The 24,054-nt window shown below is 48.6% G+C and overlaps 2 protein-coding genes across 4 annotated transcripts; one reads left to right on the forward strand and one right to left on the reverse strand.

Annotated features, from left to right (window-relative positions):
- The first annotated feature begins 12,067 nt into the window (after positions 1 to 12,067).
- On the forward strand, positions 12,068 to 17,174 carry IDH3B (isocitrate dehydrogenase (NAD(+)) 3 non-catalytic subunit beta). The gene is made up of 12 exons (XM_079784787.1): positions 12,068 to 12,138; positions 12,273 to 12,353; positions 12,474 to 12,572; positions 12,678 to 12,798; positions 14,702 to 14,762; positions 14,838 to 14,970; positions 15,075 to 15,208; positions 15,301 to 15,403; positions 15,500 to 15,646; positions 15,815 to 15,909; positions 16,025 to 16,085; positions 17,036 to 17,174. Exons 1-12 carry the CDS (start codon positions 12,097 to 12,099, stop codon positions 17,120 to 17,122), a joined length of 1,164 nt encoding a protein of 387 aa, XP_079640913.1. The 5' UTR covers positions 12,068 to 12,096; the 3' UTR covers positions 17,123 to 17,174.
- Positions 17,175 to 17,439: 265 nt separating this feature from the next.
- Positions 17,440 to 22,676, reverse strand: NOP56 (NOP56 ribonucleoprotein). 3 transcript variants are annotated; one of them, XR_013814223.1, is made up of 13 exons: positions 22,603 to 22,676; positions 22,353 to 22,442; positions 21,890 to 22,004; positions 21,127 to 21,288; positions 20,763 to 20,961; positions 20,234 to 20,421; positions 20,001 to 20,152; positions 19,716 to 19,816; positions 19,208 to 19,356; positions 18,860 to 18,981; positions 18,536 to 18,673; positions 18,266 to 18,381; positions 17,771 to 17,889 (listed from the first exon to the last, which is right to left on the reverse strand). XR_013814223.1 is itself a non-coding variant. In XM_079784785.1 (12 exons), exons 1-12 carry the CDS (start codon positions 22,603 to 22,605, stop codon positions 17,524 to 17,526), a joined length of 1,785 nt encoding a protein of 594 aa, XP_079640911.1. In that variant the 5' UTR covers positions 22,606 to 22,676; the 3' UTR covers positions 17,440 to 17,523. The 3 variants fall into 3 exon arrangements, 2 of the variants coding, with proteins under 2 accessions (XP_079640911.1, XP_079640912.1); XM_079784785.1 differs by lacking the exon at positions 18,266 to 18,381 and having other exon boundaries at positions 17,440 to 17,889; XM_079784786.1 differs by having other exon boundaries at positions 17,745 to 18,381.
- Positions 22,677 to 24,054: the final 1,378 nt, after the last annotated feature.

The raw sequence follows: 24,054 nt of genomic DNA on the forward strand, positions 1-24,054 counted from the left end.
CCCCTGACCAGGAATCAAATAGTCCATGCAACAAGCAAAACAGAAAGAATCTCATGGATACAGAGAACATTTGGATGGTTTCGAGGAGGGAGGTGGGTCGGGAGGCTGGGTGAAAAAGGTGAAGGGGTTAAGAAATACAAATGGGCAGTTATAAAAATATGGGGATGTAAAGTACGGCATAGGGAATATAGTCAGTAATATTGTGATAACAGTGCATGGTATCAGATGGGTGATCACTTTGTAAGTTACATAAATACCTAATCACTATGTTGTACACCTGGAACTAATACAATAATGTATGTCAACTGTAATTGAAAAATAAATTATAAAAGAAAAGAAATAATCCAGACAGAGAGGTCAGGGCCTTATATTCTTGGCACGCCCAGTAGAAATGAGTAGTGGTGCACAGGGCCCATGGCAGCTCGCCTCTCCCCACAATTGGCCCCACACGTTCCTGGCTGAACGTGAATATTCACCTGAGTATGCTGCTCCACCTGACACTCTGATTAATCTGATCAGCAGAGGCTGGGACCAAATCTGTTCAATCTGCCTCATAGAGAAGTTAATTAAGGCTCCTATCAATAGAACTTCAAGCAGCTAAATGAGGCCAACCTGAAGTGCTGGCTTCAACCATGCCACCTAGGATCCCACACTCAGTCACCTGTGAATAAGTCTCATCTTATTTCAGGCAGCCAGGATATAGTCTAACGTCAGGTTATTATCTATTAAAATTCTCACAAGTGAGTTTTAGACTAATCTGCTGATCTTTGATGTCATTGCTAATAATTATAGGAGAAAACAGATAGGCCAAAAAGCACTCCTCAACGCTAATAAGGAGACATACCATGACCCACATACAAAAAATATACTCTAAAGGGTCACATACAAACACACACATGTCACTCCAGTTCAAGATTTGGTTTTAAGCCCGGCTCCGTGGTTGGGCATCGCCCTATGAACCAGGAGGTCATGGTTTGATTCCTGGTCAGGGCACATGCCCGGGTTATGGGCTCAATCCCCAGTAGAGGGTATGCAGGAGGCAGCCCATTGATCAGTGATTCTCTCTCACCATTGATGTTTCTATCTCTCTCTCCCTCTCTGATATCAATAAAAATATATTTTTAAAATAAATTTTATTGATCTTTTTACAGGGAGGAAGGGAGAGAAATAGAGAGTCAGAAACATCGATGAGAGAGAAACATCGATCAGCTGCCTCCTGCACACCCCCCACTGGGGATGTGCCTGCAACCAAGGTACATGCCCTTGACCTGAATCAAACCTGGGACCCTTGAGTCCGCAGGCTGATGCTCTATCCACTGAGCCAAATCGGTTAGGGCTAAAAATATATTTTTTAAAAGATTTGGTTTTAAATCTGATTTGCATCATCATTACACTGGTTTGGTTAAGTCACATGGGCAGTGTTACCAAATAGTTGCAGCCTCAGTTGCCAAATATGAACCAAAGCCATTTGGGTGACAGGAAAAGTACATGCATTTGTACCAGTCAGATTGAAACAAGGTTGTGCCGGATGGTGTGTTTGTACAAGTATGGGGTTGGGGGAGGTTCCATATTCAGGAGCTGCCATTGATGGCAAAGGGCACAAATAGTTGAGTAATGACCATGCCCACACGAGTTCTTTTGTTTCTATAGCACAAGGACAGGTTGACAAGCCCAGAGGGGTCAGGCTGCCAGCTGAAGCTTGACTCAGATGAACTTGGTGATGGTTTTGTTGGCTGCAGTGTTGAATCTAGGGGACAAAGAGAACATTAACTGTCCCCTCTCCCTGCACCTGCTGGCATCTAAGGTGTCTTCTCACCAGCCTCCATAGCCACGAAATCAGTGTGTCCCATTCCAGTAGCTAAGACTTCATCTTTTTCCCCTACTCGTACCCTAATCTTTCATCTGAAGGGACCAGATACGAGGGGGACAAAATTGACAAAATTCACAGAGACCCATTATATCTCCCACCTTGGCCTCCGCTGGCCAGTGTAGGGGGATTTGGCAAGCAGTGTACTCAACCAAGTCATCATCACTTTTATGAATCATGTAAATCCATCAGGAGAATCCAGGTGGTAAATCAGAATTACATTTGAACCCCCAGGCCTCCTCTTGCCAGGCTGACACCTGGAGGGTGTACCAACTGGGCTGGCCTATGGTTATTATTGTTGGGAGGCCACCATGCCCAGAGATAATCAAAATCCAAAATCTTCAAAATATAACCTTCCACCCCTGTGTCTTGCTAGTTACTCAGGAAATGGCTGAGAGGAGATGGTTCTTGTCTGGGGATAGCTGTGTTCAGGGACCACACTGCCTCACACAGGTATGCGGGTCAAAGGAGATAAGGGAGGTAGTCAGAAGCTTTTTGAGTTTACTTGTGAAGAAGCCATTCCAGAGCTCAATAATATGGGATGAGGGCAGATGGTAGGGAACATGGCATGGCCATTGAATACCTTGACTTATTGTTGGGTGGCTTTAGCAACAAAGGCCACGTCATTGTCGGACTGTAAAACCAAAAACTAGACGTGGCTTAGTTACCAGGGCCACAACGGTATGGCCAGAGTCTCCTGATCAGACTAGAACAGCAACACTGTAACCTGAAAATGTGCTCTCTGCAGTGAGGCAACAACGACGGTCTAGAGAGGGAGTCAAAGGTCTGAGGTAGGTAGTCAATGTTCCAGGAGCAGGTAGTAGCAACACCTGTGCAATGTGACCCCTTTACTGTAAGACTTTTGGGAGGTGTCACAAGTCTGGTGTGCAGCAGTGGTTCTGCATCAGAAACATAGTTCTTTACTTTGTGCCCAGTCCAGGATGGCAGCTATGTTGCCAGGACTGATCCAGGCAGTGGTGGCAGTTGTGTAGGCAGTGCAGGCGGGGTCAGCAGCTTGATTCCAGTTGGTCTTATTAGATACCCTTGCCACGAGCATCTCCATGAGTGACCCAGCCTGTCTGATTGGCAGCTGAATTTGTTTCCACAGTTTGAAGCTCCACAGAAGAATGTCTTTAATTGCCAATCTTGCAGACACGACAGCTAGGCCATTGGCAACGGCACAAAAGGCATTAAAAACGTACCAAGCTTCATCAGGGAAGGTGTTGGCCGGGACTATTAGCACTGCCTTGAGTTCTGCTCGTTGAGCAGAATGAGCATGCTTGCTTTTTATTTATTTTCTAGAGGCCCAGTGCATGGATTCATGCACCGGTGGGGACCCTCCACCTGGCCTGTGCCCTCTCACAATCCAGGACCCCTTGGGCGATGTCAGAGAGCTGGTTTTGGCCTGATCCCCACAGGCCAGGCTGAGGGACCCCACTGTGCATTGGGCTGGTTTCAGCCGAATCCCCACAGGCCAGGCCGAGGGAACACACTGGTGCACAAATCCATGCATGGGGATTCTAGTATGCATATAAGATCTTTGGTTAATCTCTTCCTTCCCTCTCCCCTCTCTGCTTCCCTCTGAGATTCATCAGTCTGTTCCATGTTTCCATGCCTGTGGTTTCCACTCCTGCATTGAGTGTCTGCCCCCTGGTGGTTAGTGCGTGTCATAGCTACTGGCCAATCAGATGGTCAGACGGTTGCTTAGTCTTTTATATACTATATATAGGTTATTTTAAAATATATATATATATATATATTTTAAATCCTCACTGGAGGATATTTTTTTTCATTGATTTTAGAGAGTGGAAGAAAGAGGGAAAGACAGAGAGAAACATCGAGGTGAGAGAAACATATTGATTGGTTGCCTCCTGCATTCACCCCGACCAGGGCCCGGGCTGGGGAGGAGCCTGCAACCTAGGTATGTGCCCTTGACCAGAATCGAACCCGGGACTCTTTGGTCCACAGGCTGACACTCTATCCACTGAGCCAAAGCAGCTAGGGCTAAATATATTTTTATTGACTTCAGAGAGGAAGGGAGAGGGAGAGATAGAAACATCAATGACAAGAGAGAATCATTGGTCAGCTGCCTCCTGCACGTCCCCCTGCTGGGGATCGAGCCAGTAACTCAGGCATGGGAATCTAACTGTGACCTCCTGTTTCATAGGTAGATGCTCAACCACTGGGCACACGCCTGCTTTTTAAATTCTTCGTAGCTGGTGCTGAGGTTGAACGTGGACACCATTGGGTATCAGTATAGCCGAACCACCAGCAAACCAGGCAGGCACTTAGGGGGCCCTCTGTGAATTGAGGGTCCCCCTGAGCCAGCAGGTTTGCTTCAGGTGATAAAGTGAGGAATGAAGTTTTCCCCAAAGGAATTGCTGCCTCTCTTGTAAAGCCCAGATAAGGTTAGGGCTAGGCAGGCTGTGCTCTTGAATACAGCATTTCCATTGGACTAGTAAGACCTTTGGTGCCCTTCCCTTTATAACCACCAAATCCAACTTGATTTGGATCATCCCCAAATGGGAGTCACAGGACCATAGCTATGGGTCAGTAATAGGTTAGGTTTCTTTTTAAAAGGGGATGTATTTGGCGACTATGTCCGGCAGGTGGCACTGTTGTGCTGGAAATGGCCTCAGTAATTTTTCCTGATTCTGTTTCTCCTCTTGGAAGCCTATATGGTTTCTTCTGGACCATCCCAGAGGGTTCCAGAGTCACCTCTGAGCACACAGCAGTCTCTGAATGGGCGAATCCCCTCTGGAACTTAGGGCGTTTACGGTACAAGCCTGGACAAACGTCAATACCAGTTATACTTTCAGCAGTGGCAGCCCCAATGACAGTACAGTACATTGAACTGGCCCAAAGGACCCACACACAGGGCCACTTTAATTTCCTTTTCCCATTGAAAGCGTTGCTCGAAGCCCATCAGTTGAAATTGGGGGATTTCTTTTTACCTTATGGGAAAACAAACCAAGGAGTTTAGTGTGTGCGGATCAGGAGCTATGGCAACAGCTTCAGAGCATGCTGTTCCAGAGGGGAGAGCAGGGGGTGTGGGGAAGGCTAACCCATGGGGGTGGGGCAGCTGGGAGGCCTTTACTTTCTCTTGGCCTCTGGCTGCAGGACTGGTACACCACTGCATTCTCCCCTGTGCCTCCAGCTTCAGCACAAGACCATTGCCACTCCCCCGCTCCCGCCCCCCAAGCCCAGGACCATTGCCACCCCACTGCATTTCCTGGAACCTTCAGCCACCCCTGCCTGCACCCAACAACAGCACTGAGTAAGGTGGTAACATGGGTGCTTGGGTCCTACAGAGTTATAAACATTGCGGCCGTCACCTCTATGGAAGTGCCCAGCATACTCCACTTTTTCTTCAAAGCTGCTGAGGGCGGAGTAGCGTGGGGGGAGAGACGGGGGAGCACAGAGGGCGAGAAAGGTCTGTGCAAGTGAGCAAGGCTTTTGTTCACTTTGGGTTTGAATGGCCACTTGTTGGGCTCAACCAAATAAGCTGGTAGTGTTTTGGGTTCACCTGAAGCTCTATTTCAGACACCCTGGACAATGCCATTTTATTTCAGCTTTCAGGACCTTTTGATTCAGAAGCCACATCCATATTGCCTTTGGAGTGGGGCTGTGGGGCTTGCTGCCCCTTTGTCCTAGCAGCCCTTCCACCTGTGGCATGCAGGAGTGAGCAGGGACACAGCACCGTTCAGGTGGCTAGTTTCCGTCTGCTTCCCACTGCTTGGCCTCATTAACAGGTAGGATGGTGTGAGACCCTCCCTCCAGTCACCCTCAGCCTGCCACCCACCACCTGGAAGATTCACTAACACGTGCAAGGGGGTCTTTTCATAACCTCTGGTCTGGTCCCCAGGGTCCTTGTCCTTCCTCTTCCAGAAAGCCATGTCTCTGTCAGCATCCCATCCTCACTGCCACACTGTCAGGGCCTGGCATGTGAGTTTACCCTGCTGATTAGTTAATGACAACCAGTCTTACTATTTCATGGATGCTGGCCAAGCAAGATGAGACTCCTGGGTCAGAGACAAAGGACTTTATTACTCATGGCACAGCAAGCAACACAGCATAATGTTCACATTGGCTTCCTTCCCCTCACATCCCACAAGGGCAACGTGGAGGGCCCAGGAGATGCTGTGCAGGCAGTGGGTTTGTGCTGCGTCTGAGGAACATGGAGTTTGGAGAACCCACCTCTTTTATAGCAGGGAATAAGCAAGCTTGCTCTTAGTCCTAGAGGGAGATATTACCTCATCCCTCCAGGTTGCTCACTACAAATACAAGTCTGAGAAATGGTGTGGGCAAAGAGTAGTTAGGACCTTGCATTCTTGGCACAGCCAGCAAGAATGCACAGGGACACACAGGGACCACGGCCAACTGCCTCTCCCAATAGTTCCTACCCCATGTCCACTTCCAGGTTATGCCTGTCTCTTTTTAAAAAGCCTCGTGTCTCAGTCCTGATGCCCAAACTGTGTGATGGCAGAAGAAACTAAGAAAAGAGAACTGCAAACTCTTTTAAGATCACAGATGCAGCCCTAACCAGTTTGGCTCAGTGGATAGAGCGTCAGCCTGAAGACTGAAGGGTCCCAGGTTCGATTCCGGTCAAGGGCATGTACCTTGGTTGTGGACACATCCCCAGGAGGGGGGGTGTAGGAGGCCGCTGATCGACGTTTCGATGTTTCTAACTCTCTACCCCTCTCCCTTCCTCTCTGTAAAAAATCAATAAAAATATATTTTTTAAAAAAGATCACAGATGCAAACGACTTAAATAGATGTGTTAGCTGATCAAAAAGAGTAGTATACTGCCCTGGCTGGTTTGGCTCAGTAGTCAGAGCATCAGCCTGTGGACTGAAGGGTTTCGGGGATGATTTCGGTTAAGGGCACATACCTCAGTTGCAGGCTTGATTCCCAGGCTGGTTGGGGTGTGTGTGGAAGGCAAACAATCTATGTGTCTCTCTCACATTGATGTTCCTCTCTCTCTCTTCCCCCCTCCTCCCTTCTCTCCATTTTCTCTTAAAAAATCAACAGAAAAAATATCCTCAGGTGAGGATCAAAAAAAAAAAAAAAAATGGAGTATGTACTGAAAGAATAATATATCACAACCAGGCTGGCTTTTCTAACATATAAGGATGGTTCAATATTGAAAAGTACATCAGTATATATTAACAGATTCAAAGATAAATTGCATTCATTCAATTAGCAGATACATCTGAGGCAGTGGTTGACAACGACAGAATCCCAGCCTTCATTGCTCTTTCATTCAACTGAGAAACAGAGACAATAAACAAACAAATGAACAAATATGTAACATCTAGAGACAGATATAATTGAGAAAATAAAGCTGAGTGAGGTAATACATATCAGCAGTTTCACATGGTTTGACCTAATATATATGTGGGGATTTAGTATTTAATAAACGTAGAATTTCTTATCTGGAGGAAAAGATAATAAATGATACTGAGGCAATTAGCTAACCCTTTGGAAAAAATTAGCTATTTATCTTTCACCTTTTACAAAACTACATGTCAGATAAATTAGTAGCCTAAACCATATAAACAACACAAAACCGTAACAGCGTTAGAAAAAATATTGGAGAATATGCTTATCATTGTAAGGGAAAGGAAGCCTTCTGGGGTGAAAGCTAGAGCTTTGAAGAAAAAGGCAGACGGGTTTCTGTATCACATAGGATGTAAGTAGAAATGGTGTGTGGGAATTCCAGAAAGTGGCATCACAGGGCCTGGCGCTTCTGCTTTTCTCCTCCCTGTCCTTCTTGCTGGTTGAAATACATACATGATGGCTGGAGGTAGAATAACTGTCTTAGATATTTTTAAAATATATATATTTTTATTGATTTCAGAGAGGAAGGGAGAGGGAGAGAGATAGAAACATCAATGATGAGAGGGAATCATTGATCGGTTGCCTCCTGCATGTCCCCTACTGGGGATCAAGCCTGCAACCCAGGCATGTGCCCTGACTGGGAATCGAACCATCACCTCCTGGTTCAACCACGAAGCCCCACCGGTGGGGCGTCTCAGATCTTGAATGAACTTGGGAATGGAGGCCTTGCAAAGTGGACCAACAAGACTGCAAGCCTGACCTTCTGACACTATGGAGGGCCAATCCAGCCCTGAACCAACTGTTACTGGGACTTTTATGTGAGCAAGAAACAAACCCCTCTCTTGTTTGAGCTGTGGTTATGCTGTGTGTTGTCACTCACTAATCCTAATTGATACATCTGCCCACTCCCAGGTGAAGGATTATGATTGGTGTATACCAGTAGTTCTCAACTTGACTTTTAGATTCATCCAGGGAGCTTTTAAAGAACACTAGGATCTGGGCCCCACTCCAGACCAATTACATCAAAACCTCTGGTGGTAGGATCCAGACGTAGGTATTTTTTAAAAGCTTCTCAGCTGGCCTGAATGTACAGCCAGGATGTGAAGAATTAGTTTAAGCCGATCAGGACAAACCTCTTTCCCAGTTTTTCTTGCAGTAGGAGTGGTCGTGAACCTATTTCTGGCCTGTGATACCTAAGTGGAAATCTGTTGAGACTATTTCTGGGAACACTTAGATTTCTGATAAGAAGGAGAAGATATAGTTGGGACTGTTCATCTCCCCCCTTACAGCTTCGAATGCAGAAACAATGTCCAGAGCTGCAGCAGCCATATGAATAGTATGAGGCACCAAGGATGAGGATCTCAGACAACACGCTAGGCTGGCAGAGTGGAAAGGGAGAGAGCCTCCATCTCAGGGGCATCTCCAAGCAGCCAAACGAATCCCAGGAACTCCTTAACTTCAGAAGCAAACAACTCTTATTTGTTTAATGAGTTTTCTGATTATTGCAGCAGAAAACATTCATAACTGAAACACACATGGGCATAGGTGCTTTGTCAGGGAGGGCACTTGCTAACATTTATCATGTGTATAAAGAATATTGAACAGGGATGTACACAGCAATATTGTTGGTAATGACCCAAACTAGAAACCACTTAAGTATCCATTAACTTGAGAAAGGCTCAATAAATTTAGCAAATTCACATTATAGAATACTATGCAGCAAAGTAAAACAATAAGTGCTCCTTCTCTAAGACATGTTATCTTAGCTCTGTAAGACACTGTGGAGTGAAAAAAGTAAATTATAGGACAGTAAATGTATAGAATATGAAACCATTTATTCTGAAGCACACACCCATACTCTAAAAGCAATATTGTATATCCCTGGCTGGTGAGGCTCAGTTGGTTGGGTATCACCCCATGCACCAAAAAACAAAACAAAACACGTTGCTGGTTTGATTCCCAGTCAGGACACATGCCCGGGTTGCAAGCTTGATCCTTGGTTGGGGGCATGCAGGAGGCAGCCGATGGATGTATCACTTTCACATGATGTTTCTCTCTCTCCCGCTCCCTTCCTCTCTCTCTAAAACTCAATAAAATATTTTTAAAAAGCCTCTTCCCTATGCATGTACACACAGAGAGAATATACAGTATTATTTTTTTAGTCCTCACTCGAGGACCTGCTTATTGATTTTAGGGAAGGGGGAGAGAGGGAGGGGGAGAGAGAGAGAGAGAGAGAAAGAGAGAGAAACATTGACTGGCTGCCTCCCATCATGCCCTGAAACTTAGGTATGTACCCTGACCAGGAATTAACCTGAAAACTTTTGGTGCACGGGACAACACTCCAAACAACTGAGCCACACCTGCAATGGTAGAAAGAGGTTTTGAAGGAGACAGCTAACTGCCTCTGGGGATTGAGGGCTGTGGTTGGGGTGGTAGGAAACTTTGGCCTTATTTGTAATCTATACTAATAAAAGAGAAAGATGCAAATTGACCGTACCTTTGTGATGCCCACCAGCCAATCAGGAGTGGGTGTGCAAATTAACCCAACAAAGATGGTGGGTTAATTTGCATACACAGGCGCCGAGCATCCGGGGGCGGGGCCATGGCAATGACGCAGGCGTTCTGCACTGCCCCAGTAGCTCAAGGCCTCTGGGCAGCGTGGGAAGGCGGAAAGGTGGCTCCGGGCCAGAGCGAAGGCAGTGCCAGCAGCCAGGGGAAGGAAGGCCCATTCTTGCACGAATCTTCGTGCATCAGGCCTCTAGTTTGTAATATTTTAAAAAGGGAAATGTAATCATTTACTTACTGTCTAATTAAAAATACCCAAGCATAAAATAAAATAGGATTACAAAGGAAACTCATTATGTAGATATATAATAATGATAAAGAACCTTGTAATATAGTACTATGTGTGCTATTTTATTAATGAATTAAATAATAAAATCTAGCATTGGGTCAAATAATATCACAGTAGGGATTAGAGTAAATGATATTTCAGGATACTTACCTCAACTGAAATACAGTATGAAAAATAATTTATATTAGTAACAAAGTCAAGGGTATTACAGGTAGCATTGTAATTTCATTCTACATTAATAATGAAATAAAATGCTAAATTTCAGTAAGAGGTTATGAGGATAAAGATATGATTTTTGGCCCTAGCTGGTTTGTCAGTGAATAAGCATCCACCTGTGGACTGAAGGGTCCAGGTTCGATTCCGGTCAAGGGCACATGCCTGGGTTGCAGGTTTGATCCCCAGTAGGGGGGGTGCAGGAGGCAGCTGATCAATGATTCTCTCTCATTATTGATATTTCTATCTCTCTCTCTCCCTTCCTCTCTGAAATCAATAAATCTATATATATTAAAAATATATATTCTTTTTGAATTTTCTCCATCCAAGTTCATTGTACTGATTTGTATTCATGGACACCTGAAGGCTCTTTGGACTCCAGGTTAGGACCCCTGTACTAGATGATATGTAAGCCTAGGAAACTGACATTCAGTTCACCCATCCTCACACTGAACACTCATATGTGCTCCATAAGAGCTAGAAGGAACAATCAAGATGGTTTAAACTTCCTCCCCAACCCAAAAGATTGGCTAAGGAACTTTTCAAGGGTTCTGACTAAATTTCCCCATTCTCAGGCAGTATCGGTGAATTCATCAAGGCCAGGAGAACTCACCAAGTTCACAGGGAGAACACAATGTCCTTCAATGATGGTCTTGTTACCGATTGGGGTTACTGGTTGGGACCTTGGTTCTTTTCATCGAGGCAGAAAAGATTTTAAGGTCAATGAAAATAAAAGTAAAGCAAAATGGGGCTTACAGAAGATACATTCCAAATGGCCAGTCGAGAGGGCATGGGAGCCAGCGGTGGCTGAGCTGCTTTAGCTCACTGGGAAGTCAGAGAAAAGGGGGCCTTGGAGACAGGTTCAGGGGTTAGTCTGGGAGGAGCTGTAGCTATCCGTTTCTCCCCTGCTTGCAAGTCTCATGGGGTCCCTCAGAGATTGGGGGATGCTGCCTGTGGAGGAAGGAAAGGGGAAAAGGAATGGCATGGGTCTGCTCCTTAGGGACAGAGTGAGAGAGAGCGAGAGAAGCTCCAAATTTCTGGGCTAGAAAGGGGGATTTTCTGGGTGGGGCCTTTCACACGCATTCAGGGGAGATTAACAGAAACTATCTTTCTTCTGGGCATGCCCTTATCTATAATGCCTACGGGAAAACCCACAGAGGGCTGGGTCAAAACCAAAGGCAAATTTTATTGTAATTAGTCCAGGGCCCTAGAAAGGTCACATTGGCGTTGAGGTCATGTCATTTTCCTCCGGGCTTGCGCCTAGAACCGCTGGCTCCGAGCCTGCCTGCTGGCGGTCTGCTGGGCCGCCCGAAGAGAGGGGTCCGAAGGCAATGTTGGTCCGACCCCTGCTCCGGGGGCACACATACCAACGATGGCCACCCTGTTCTCCTTCGTGGACCCCAGGGCAGGCCTCACCCCCGCCGCTCATTCTAACTTCCTACCCAACAGCCATCTCCTCTGCTGGAGTCAATCGGTGCCCGTCATCAGTCCCTGTCGCCCTGCTGACAGCCACCTGTGTCTCACCTCCGTATTCCATTCCGGTCTTCGTTTGCTAAACATAAACTCTGACGTTATCCTTTCACGTTATGTTGAAGTTTCAATATAAATTAAATACAGAAAAAAAAGCAATAAAGAAAGCGGCTGCGTGTTCCGCCAGTCTCCTGGGGAGGGGGTAAGCAGGAGAGAACGGAAGGGAAAGGCGACAAGTGTGCGGGGGAGCTGGTTGGGGGAACTGCGAACCCTCCAGGGTCCTGGGACTGACCGGAAGTCAGGGTGCCGAGCCGCTCAGGCTTCGGCGTCACTTCCGTCGCGACTTCCTGCGATGAACATGGCGGCTCTCAGCAGTGTCCGCTGGCTGACCCGAGTGAGGCGGGAAGCGGGCCAGGCCGGGCCGGGCCGGGCGGGCGGGCGGGGGTCGGCGGGGTTTCCCCCGGCTCACCGCGGCGTTCCGGGAGAGGGTCCAGGCCGACCTCACACACAGGCTGTGTCTCTTCGCAGGCGCTGGTCGCCGCCCCCAACCCTGGGGCATGGAGGGGCCTGGGCACCTCGGCCGTTTCGCACTTCGTCTCGCGGAGCCAGGTAAGCGCAAGGCCCGCTCGGACCTCGCCCCCTCCCCAGCCCCTCCCCGGCCCCCCAGCCCTCCCCTCTCCCGGGCTCCTGCTCCTACTCCCGCACCGTCTCTGATGGCCCCCGTCGCAGGCCGAGGACGTGAAGGTGGAGGGCGCCTTTCCTGTGACCATGGTGCCGGGAGACGGCGTGGGGCCCGAACTGATGCATGCTGTCAAGGAGGTGTTCAAGGCGAGTTGCCCGGGGCAATCAGCGGCAGGGACGATGGGGTGGGGGGCGGTTTGGAAAGAACTTCTTTGATCCTGACCCTGTAATTTTTGGGACCTGTCTCTGAAGGCTGCCAGTGTCCCAGTGGAGTTTCAGGAGCATTACCTGAGCGAGGTGCAGAACATGGCTTCTGAGGAGAAGCTGGAGCAAGTTCTGAGTTCCATGAAGGAGAACAAGGTGGCCCTCATTGGTATGTGTGTCCTCTTGCCTATGTGTCATTTAACATCAAATGAAACAAATATTCATTCAGCTTTCCTCTACACATATGACTACGTGAACTCTCCCCGAGCTCCCATCGGTTCGGGACCATTGGTTCCTTCCAGCTGGAACACAGGAGTGGAGAGATCATGTGAGCTCTTCCCGCAGGAATTCCGCGTCTGTCATGGGGCTACACCATGGGTCGTCAAGTCTTGTTAGTTGTGTTTATAGAATGCTACTCTGGCCACCTCTTTTCTGTCTTCTCTCTGCTTCCCTCCTTGAATCTCCTCATTCGATTTTTTGGTTGCCAGTTCTGTCCCTGCAGTCCATTTTCTGCATCTCTTCTCTTGGAAAGAGCAGCATGACTTTGCCAGGCCCAGCCTTAGCATAGGACAGTAAGTTCTCAGTGACTCTCAGCTTTTCTGCCTTCATTTCCACAGCACTTGTTCTGTGCTATGGACTAGGCTGTGTTAGTGTCCAAATGTATGTGCTACCTGGATTTATGCTGTTCCTTCTGCCCAGAATGTTCTGATGCTACCTGTCAGAATCCTCCTCACTCACTGTATTGGTCTCCCAGGACTGTCGTAACCAATTATCACACAACTGGTGGCTTAAAATAACAGACATTTTATTCTTTCCCAGTTCTGGAGGTCAGAATTCCAAAGTTAAGGTTTTGGCAGGGCTCTCTCTGAAGGCTTAGAGGAGAAATCTTCCTTGGCTCTTCCAGCTCCTGGTGTTCCTTGGCTTGTAGATGCATCACTCCAGTCTCTGCCTCTGTCTTCATCTGGCTTTTTCCTCTCTGTGTCTGTGTATCTATTTCTACTCCTTTTTTTTGTATAAGGGCTTGTCATTGGATTTTGGGCCCACCCTAATCCAAGTTGATTTCATCTCAAGATCCTTAATTATATCTGCAAACACTATTTCTTTTTTTTTTCCTAACACTTTCTTAAATAAGGTCACATTTATAGGTTGAGGTATAGACATATCATTTTGGGGGTTACTGTTCAATCTACTACACTCACTTTACCTAAGTTCTGGGTGAAGTGCCAGTCATTCCGTGATATTTCCTGATATTACCGCAGGGAATTTCTTTCTGTGTTTCTATGTATGTCATTAAGATTCTTTCCCATGGGTTTTTATTTATTTAAAAATATACTTAAAAAAATTTTTTTTATTGATTTCAGAGAGGAAGGGAGAGGGAGAGAGAGATAAAAACATCAATGATGAGAGTCATTGTTCAGCTGCCTCCTGCACGCCCCCTACTGGGGATCGAGCCTGCAACCCAAGCATGTGCCCTTGACTGGAATCGAACCTGGGACCCTTCAGTCCGCAGGCCGGCACTCCATCCACTGAGCCAAACTGTCTAGGGTTTCTCCCATGGTTTTTAAAAACCATGTCCTTTATATTATCTGTCTTCCTCACTATATTGTTTGCCCCTTGGGGGCAGGAGGTATGTGTTGTGTTTTTGGTTGATATACCTAGTACCTTTCTTACACTTAGTCCATACTCAATAATTGTTGGTTGAGAAAATGTCAAATAGGTAGACACAGAAACATCAAGAAAGGTCACAGATCCCTTAGCATTGTTTCTCAACATATTAAACCCAGGTTCTCTGATAACATGAAAAAATCTTCTGTCCTCCTTTTAGGTCACTTTGAGGTTTCAACATACATGTGACTAAAAATAAAACAGTGTTAGACAAAATGTTTCTGGTTTTAACTGCATTATTCCCCTTTGCCCCATCCCTCCAGAGAAGTTTAAGGGTCACTGATCGGGAGTGGGAGATGGGAGTCTGGGTTGCATTCTGTCACTGAGGGGATCGGACAGTGATCTGAGTTTCCTTGGGTTTGGCTTGTGCCTGACATCTCCCCACTCCTGCAACTTTGTTTGTGCAGGAAAGATCCACACCCCGATGGAGTATAAGGGGGATCTAGCCTCCTATGATATGCGACTGAGGTAAGTGGTGGGGTCAATGGGTCAGAGAGATTCTGGGGCACCAGGCACAATGTTGATGGCTCTGTCCCACCCCAGGCGTAAGTTGGACTTGTTTGCCAATGTAGTCCATGTGAAGTCACTTTCTGGGTACAAGACTCGACACAACAATCTAGATCTGGTGATCATTCGAGAGCAGACAGAAGGGGAGTACAGCTCTCTGGAACATGAGGTGAGGTCCTAGAAATTGGGGAGTGCAGGGGTGAAGGTGGGAGAGAGGCATAGCTCCTTCCTTTCTTTCCAGTATCACTCGGCTATTTCTCTCTTCCTACCCAGAGTGCAAAGGGTGTGATTGAGTGCTTGAAGATTATCACTCGAACCAAATCTCAACGGATTGCAAAATTCGCCTTTGACTATGCCACTAAGAAGGGGCGGAACAAGGTCACGGCTGTTCACAAGGCGAACATCATGTGAGGGACATGGCTTTCCGTGGGGTAGGTTCCTGGGAAGGTAGTCCCCTGCACTCTCTTGGCTGAATCTGTTCCCTTTGGCCCATGTACAGGAAACTTGGGGATGGGTTGTTTCTGCAGTGCTGTGAGGAAATTGCTGAACTGTATCCCAAAATCAAGTTTGAGACAATGATCATAGACAACTGTTGCATGCAGGTAAGGCTCTCCTTGTGTGTGCACTCTCTCAGTGCTGAGGGAGGGCAGGCAGTGGAATTTACTTCTCTTCTCCATGCCCACATTTCTCCCTGCCAGCTGGTGCAGAATCCTTACCAGTTTGATGTGCTGGTGATGCCCAATCTCTATGGGAACATTATTGACAATCTGGCTGCTGGCTTGGTTGGGGGAGCTGGTGTGGTACCTGGTGAGAGCTACAGTGCAGAGTATGCAGTCTTTGAGATGGTGAGTGAGGTCACCTCCTCTAGTTCTGTGTGCCCTTCTTCTGACCTCAGGTTCCCCGATAGTTTCATCCCATGCCTCCTCTCAGTGTACCTGGCCTAACCTCTTTTCCTTGATCTTAGTTTCTGCATGTCTGCTCCCAGTGACTCTGGCCTGCCCTTCTTTTCACAGGGTGCCCGGCACCCATTTGCCCAGGCAGTGGGCAGAAATATAGCCAACCCCACAGCCATGCTTCTGTCAGCTTCCAACATGCTGCGACACCTCAAGTAGGTTGTGGTGGGCTGGAGGAGGAGGAGGCCAGGTGGTGAGAGGGAGCACAGGTGGTGAAATTGGGGCCTGATGAAGGGGGAAATCTCAAATTGTTCCTCTCTACATTGACAGTCTAGAATATCACTCCAACATGATTGCAGATGCAGTGAAGAAGGTGATCAAAGTTGGCAAGGTGAGTTTAGAAAGGCTGTGGGGTTCAAGGCCTCAGAACTACTCTCTGGGTAACCTGAATTGGGGCCTCCTTTCCCTATAGGTCCCCAGAACATCTGCTCTCTGATCTTGCCCGTCCCTCTCAGGGCTGCTCTTCACCTCTCCTCTCTTGGCTGTTTCATCCTCTAGATCAGCGGTCACCAACCGGTGTCTGCGGACCACTGGTGGTCCGTGAGGTCCGAAAGGTTGGCGACCATTGCTCTAGATCTCTTTTGCCTTTCAGTTCCCATCTGCTATTCCCTTTCCTGCTCCATCCATTGGCTCTTTTATGGACATCTTTTATTAGTTTTTAATCCTCACCTGAGGACATGCTGAGAAAGATCGATTACTCTTACACGCCCCAACCGGGGATCAAACCTGCAACCCAGGTATGTGCCGATTGGGAATCAAACCGGCAACCTTTTGGTGCACAGGACAATGCTCAATCAACTGAGCCACTCTGGCCAGGCTTATTGGGCATCTTAATGCTGAATTTGTAGCTCTCTATCTAGGGGGAGCGGATGGGGATGGAGGAGCAGAGGGAGGTAGCAGGCAGGATGAGGCTAGGGTGTCAGTCACCTTCTCCACCCTGGAAGCCCATCCTCGTTTGCATCCCCCTGCCATTTTCTTCCTTCTACTTGTCTCCAGGGCATCTCATCCTGTCTCCAGTCTACCTTTCCTATCTTCTCTCCTGCTCAGCCTCCCATCCATTCTGTCCAGGTTGCATTATCGCTCTAGTAGTGACTCTGGCCCTCAGAAGACCTGAGTGGACAAGTCCATGTTCTTGCAAACCTAGCAACCTTCTTGCATCTGCTGCATTGTCTTCTTTCTGGCTGTTATCCCATCTTGGACTTCCATTTCCATCAGTGCCCTACCCCGCTTCATGGGCTCTCTTCTCTCCTTTCCCACGGCTATTGCCGGTGGTGGCTGTAGGTGCGGACACGAGACATGGGCGGCTACAGCACCACAACCGACTTCATCCAGTCCGTCATCGGCCACCTGCACCCCTATGGGGGCTAGAGCCCCCTAATTCCCTTCAACCTCACGAGGACCATACTACCTACATCTCCCTTCAGTACAGTGGACCAGAGAAGAGCCCTTAAACCTCTAGACCATAATCACCTGGGCAGAGCCTAGGTTATCCTGGGGCTGGCTTCCTGAGGGAAACTAATGGGGGGAGGGTAGGGATGGGCCCAGGTCACAGGGGTGATGACAATTCTCCCCCACAGGTTCGAACTCCTGACATGGGTGGCTATGCCACCTGCCGAGACTTCACTGAGGCTGTCATTGATGCCCTGTCCCAACCACACCCATGTAAAGGTGTCAAATAAAACATAAATCAACTCTTTGTGAATTTTCTTTTATTGGGACATAGGGGGTGGGTAAGTTGGTGGTTATACCCCACCAGGGTACTGTCCATTCTAATCCTCCTGGGCTAGCTTTAGGAGCTTTTTCTTTTTCTTGGAGCTCTTGTTGCTAGCAGCCTCTTCAGGTCCACTGCTGAGAGGTTCCTCCTTCAAAGAGAGTTTCCTCTTTTTCTTGAGAACACTCCTGTTTGCTGCCTCTTCGGGTTCACTAACGGGTTCTGGTTTGGTTAAAGATTTCTTCCTCTTGGGAAGATTTCCATTGTTAGCTGTCTCAAGATCATTATTAACGAACTCCTCCGTGGAAAAAGATTTCCTTTTCTTGGGTTTGGGTAAAGAAACAGGTGGGACTTCTGTTCCATTCTCCTGAGGAATCTCCTGGAGCTTTTGCTTTTTCTTCTTTTTAGGTTTTTCACTTGTTTCCTAAAGGGGGAAATGGGCATGAAACCGTGTCCCTCACTGTATCAACACTCCCAGCCCCCACCCCACTAGAGTTCCAGCAATTAAGTAGGGCAGGAAAACTGGTGGAAATGCCCTAAAGTTGTCCAATGTTTCTGGGATGGTATTTATATGGATAGAATTCTGGAAATCCGCCCCAAAGGTGACTCCCACTTAAAGGCGGGGAGAGGTAATTATTTAAGCCCATAAGAGAAAACCCCACCATGTTGGTCATAGTAAAACCACCAAGCCTAGTTCCATAGGGGACCCTGAAATACTGTTTGGCAAACTGGGCGCTATGAAAATCCCAGGGAAGACACACAGCCGAGAACCGAGAACAAACAGCAGGAATGCACACTACCCCCAGTTGAGGACTCCTGGCAGGCAGCCGAGGACAACACACTTGCCCAGGGAACCAGTGTGCTACAACCAGCTCTCTGGGCTCTTGAACAAGTTCTCTCAGCACCTATCTCCTTCCTATAGGACCAAGAGGCAGTTTTAGAGGTTTCAAGTCCTTGTTTCAGTCCAAAGGCCTGGACTCAAGACTGTGACTTTGAGGTCACATCCTTTGTTCTACAGTTGAAAATCCTACAACCCAGGATTTTCACTCAGGACCTGCCTACTTACTGACCTCACACTCCTCTGGTGTACTGCTGCTGTTTTCTGGAGATGCAAGGGCAATCGCAGCCAGCCGTTTCTTTTCCTTCTTCAAGCGTTTCTTCTCCTGTTTCTCCAGCTTTCTAGTAATCTCAGCAGCCGCTTCCTCTGCCTGGCCAAAGAAAAGTGCTGAAAGGCTCTGAAGCCCTCTGACCTAACAGAGGCTTCCCTCCTGGCTTCATTGGATCAGGCTCATTAAATCAGTTTTTTGCCTTCACTCTACAAGGTCAGGCTAAGACAGTTCATCACCTCCAACAGCTAGCTATGCAAAGCCCCACCTAGCAAAGCCCAAACTGACCTGTACCATCGCCTCCTTCATGACCTCCAGATTCTTTCGTGGAATCACTCCAGTCTCATAGAACGATAGCCGCTCTTCCACTTGTTCTCGAAGCTTCTCCCCAAATACACTTGTAGGTACCTCTGGGTGTGTGTGTGTGGGTAAACAAAGCCTGTCAGCTCCTAAAGGGTCAAACTACTCATCCCCAGTATTTCCTCTACCCTCAGCTTCACTCAGACCCAAAGTATCAACACTCACTAGGTGAACTGCTGTTGACGAAAAATGTTACCATCATTGTAGAAGCTAAGGTATCCAGTCCCCCACTCCCTCCCAGCCCCTTCTTCACAAATGCCACTCCCTCACCCATACCAGAGAAGCAATCAATTCGCGAGGCAATACTGCATTTGTTTGCCAGGTATCGGGAGATGCGGCCTTTGTTCTTGGCAGCTGCTCGGCCAATGAAGGTGGAGTGGAAAATGAGTCCATATTTTGGGGTGTTACCCCTTGTCTTCAGGGCTCTGGGAGAATAATATTCAGTGGAGAGTTTACAACCGGAAATTTCAACCCTATTAGCCAAGGCAGCTCCTCCCCTCCCCTTTCCCTCAATTTCCAGAGTGAGCCTTAGGCTGGGGTGGGTCTAACCCACTTCATGCCAACCCACAGCTCCCAAGGCAGAAGGCATCCAATGTCGCTGACCTGGAAACTTGGTCCCTTTGCTGGGCCCTGGGAATCACTCAGACACCAGGACAGGCCATCACCCCCATAGCAGAGGCCTGTATAGGTCAGGATGCCCTGGTTAGCCATCACTGTGATTCCCCAAACAAGTAGTGGACACCAGAAGTGGCACCTGAGTGCGGGCAGGTGCCCTCACTGGTACCTGAACAGGGCCTTTTCAGCCCCAAGGATCTGCACGGTGGATGCTGGATACTTGGCCAGGTTGGTGAGGCTGCCAGCATGAGCAATGAGACGTGCGCCTACCTGGAGAAGGATTCAAGGAATTAGTCACAGAAGCTGGATATGCCAACCTACCAGCTGCATAATCCTGCCTTACCTCTGCCCATCAAGTGCACGGGGAAAACATGGTGGATCAAGAAACACAGCAGTATGGATATATAACCGTAACATTCTTTATCCCCCCCCATTTTTGTTTCCCATGACTCACCGCTTCCCCAATTAGGGCCGACAGGCTGGGGGCCACTTGGCTCATCTTGGATCGCAGGTAAGTGTGCAGACTCTGGCGGTACTCTGACAAAGACACCACCCGACTGGAGAAGCTTTCAATGTTTATCAGGTCAATGGCTGATATGTCCATGCCTGAAGGACACCAAGTAGGAACGTAAGGGCCAGATAGTCAGAGTCCCATACCTTATTTTGGCTGCCAGGCTCTGTACTGACCCATAGAGGACCGTGAGGCGTCCAGAATAGCCTTAGCCTTGGCCCCATCCATTGTTAGTTCCTCCAGCTCCTCCAACTTTTCTTCATTCAGCTCCTTTCGGTTTCCAATGAACTGAGCAACGCGGCAGTATGTAGCATTGTCATTGATTATCTTCACCAGCTCAGGAAAGTGATACCCATACCACTCCCTGCAAAGAGCAACAATCACTCCCTGGCTGAACTGCCACGTATCAAATAAAGCTATAGCCACCATCTACTCCTTGCCCAGAGGAAGTGAAAACAAGTCAGATCCCAAACCTCCTTGACTCAATGTCTCCCCATTCACAATTCAGACCAGACAAAGAGCCTGAGCTGAGGTGTATATGGGGCAGGTTTACTCTGCCTCCTATTTCTGTACAGTCAGTGTAAGCACACAGCCTGTGGTAAGCACCAGGAGGCCCAGCCCCACCCCACACCCCACCCTGTTCTGCCCACAGAAGCCAGTCCTCACCTCAGGATCCAAAGTGAGCTAGGCCATTCCTCCCCTTACCTGACACGCATGGAGAAGGTATTGATGTCCTTATCCAGCTGGTCCAGGAGGCTAATGGACTGTATAATCATATTGTCCACCCGGTTCACATTAAACTTAACTTTGGCCCGAGAATAGCTGTGTCCCAACCCCAGCTGGGCTTTACAAGCAGACACATCAGTCAGGCCCTTCACCAGGTTGTGGAAGTGCAGACGAACTCCTGGAGGAGGGCAAGACTATGAGCAAGGGAAGGCTTGAGCTAGCTCCTGCACCCACAGGCAACAGCCAAGCAGGACAGCTACCCAGAAGCAACTCTAGGCACCCTGTTTCCAGAACCCTCCTCAATCAGGTCAAGAATGGCATAAATGTTAACGGATGGTCTCACCTCGAAGAATCTCAGCTATCACACCTCCAGTCTGGCAGTTGTACCCTAACTCCTCTTGTATAGCAGCACCAATCTTGGGGTCCCCAACCCCCAGGAGCACTTTCTTCTTTTTGGTTGGCAGGTAAGTTTCCAAGAACAGGCGGAGGTCCTCATGAACAATACCTCGGGGCAAAAAAACAGAGCTCCCACTAACAGACTGCTTAAATCACAAAAGGGATCCTGTCACTTCAACTGTTGATTGACAGACCACTGGTCCAGCAGAGCATGCTGGGATGGTGTGCCTAGATCCCCCCGCTTTTGGCTTTGCTCAGAAGCATAGAGACATCAGTGATTGCACTCAGGGGATTGACAGATTCAAGTCATCACTGCAAAGCCTGCATTAACCACGGGAGGTACAGAACTCAGGTACAACAGTACAAGTGTGAAATGCATAACTGAAAGCTTAAGACATACCCTGGAGCACCATGAAAATATTTAGTTCCAATCTGCCTTCTGGGACCAAAAGGTCTAAGACTGCACGCTGGACTATGTGCTTTAAATATAACATTTAGCTTACCATACCCCCCTCCCCCCGATATTGAGCTGTTAAGACTACTCTAAATTACATCCTGTACACACCAAATGCTACCCAGAACGTATCAGATTTAGAACAAACTAGCCGAGGAAAGGCAAATACTATCACAAGCTCCCTAGGAAAAGGAACTAGACAATGGCAGGACCTATTGGCTTATCTTCCTGAACTACCCGGAGGTAGCTTCCTCACCTTCAGACACAGCATTGACATTTTCCAAGGCAACCTGGGATGAGGCAAAGGGACAAAAGGCCACGAGACGAACGATGTTGTGGAACTTGCCCAGATTGAGCACGCACTCCTCCACCTGGGGGAATGGAAGGAGGGGAGAAAGGGTAAGTGTCTTCCTTCCTTCGCTCTTGCCTGTAGGGCGCAGTAAAGCGGCGGTTCTCAGCCCTGGTCATACATAAGAGCTGACTGAGCGCTTAAGGGAATGGTCCTATCATGGACCCTAAATCCCGGTTCTGCTTCGTCGGTACAGGGTGGGAGAATTCTAAATGATCCTAAGGCGATTCTAATCACTGAGGCAGGTAAGGACCCTCTGCAAAGGCGCTTTCCGGCTCAGCGCATACCCCAACGCGCGCGGTCGGCCACGTGGGAGCGCGCGGTGCATGCTGGGGTCGTGGCGGCCCGAGAGCCCACCGCTTCCACCCACCTGCGGCTGCAGCAGGCTGATCTCCTCCACTTCCTTCAGCGCCAGCAGCGTGTAGCCGACCGCGTGCTCGAACAGCACGTGCAGCAGCACCTGGGAAGGAAGCCGGGGCGTCAGCGTCAGTGCGGCCCTCGCGTCTACCCGGCCCCACCCCCACCCCCACGGCAGGCCCAAGCTCCGGCCAGGGCTCAGGCCCGAACCCAGGCCCAAACCGCGGCCTTCACCGGGCTCGCACACCACAACCACTCCTCACCATGGCGCCCGCTCCTGGCCCGGCTCGCAATGCGGCGAGCGGGCTCTGGCGCGCGGAACCAGGCTCCGGAAGCCCCGCCCCTGATCCCCGCTGGCCAATCAGAGGTCGGGGACGATACCTTTCCGGGCTTCCGGAGGGGTCCGCCGAGTGGTATCTCCCGGCGGGCACGGGGGTGGCGCGAGTGCAGGCGGGTGGCTGTTTCCGGCCTCTGCCGCAGCGCTCGCGGGCAGGCGGGCGCGGTTGCTGGGGACGCGTGGGCCTGGGCCGAGCCTTGTAGGCTGTAAAACAGTTTGGAAAAACGCTTTTCTGGCTAATAGTCCAGGCCCTCATGTTCTCATCATATAAATGGCGGGCCGCAGAGCTAGGTGAAATGCGGGCTGGAGGCCCTGCACAGGAAACGGATGCCGAGCTCGCTTTCCGCAGCGCAGGTGACCTCGGGCCGCAGACACCTCCCTGCGCCCCACACCTTCTGGACCCGTCATCCCCGCCGCCCACTGAGGGCCGACCCGCCTAGGAGGCCCGAGGGCCGCGCTCCCTTTCTTCACCGGAACGGAAGCGGGGCCTGGGGCATTCTGGCGCCGACCCTAAGGAAGCGACACTTCTGGTGGCTGGTTTTATGCTTTTAAATAGTATTTTGTGTATTCCTTTTTTTAAAAAAATGAGGGTGGCAGGCGATAAAGTGGAAAAGAAAGACGATCCCACCTTTTTCTAGGTCGGTTCTTGTTCCCCTTGAGCAGAACACACCTCCTTTTGCTCGAACACGTGTTGCTTGCCGCGTTGAAGGGCCCTTAAGTCTGTTTTTTAAAATTATTTTTTTATTGATTTCAGAGAGTAAGGGAGAGGGAGAGAGATAGAAACACCAATGACGAGAGAGAATAATTGGTCGGTTGCCTCCTGCACGCCCCAGAGCCCACAACCCCAGCACGGTGTCCCAACCGAGAAATCAAGCCGTGACCTCCTTCCTGGTTCATAGGTCTAGGCTCAACCACTGAGCCACGCCCACCGGGTTAAAGAGATTTGTTTGTTTTTAAACTTTAAAAAAACATATTTTAGAGAGGGAGAGAGAAACAGAAATGATGAGAATCATTGATCGGCTGCCTCCTGCACCCTCCCTACTGGGGATGGAGCTCGAAACCCCCGCATGTTTCTTTGACCGGAATCGAACCCTGATCCAATCCTTCAGTCCGCAAACGATGCTCTGTCCACTGAGCCAAACCAGCTAGGGCTAAAGGTGTTTTTTTCCCTAAAGTTTTTTTTTTTTTAATTCCCATACAGAAAGTACATTTATAAATTTAATATATTTTATTTTCTTCTTAAGCAATTAAGTTACTTGACAAAAATCCAATTACTGAGTTCACTCCCCCCCCCCCCAGTTACCACATTAAAAAAAATTACATATATATATATATATATATATATATATATATATATATATTATTGATTTCAGAGTGG

The sequence above is a fragment of the Cnephaeus nilssonii genome, assembly GCF_951640355.1.
Source record: "Cnephaeus nilssonii genome assembly, chromosome: 11".
NCBI lineage: Eukaryota > Metazoa > Chordata > Mammalia > Chiroptera > Vespertilionidae > Cnephaeus > Cnephaeus nilssonii.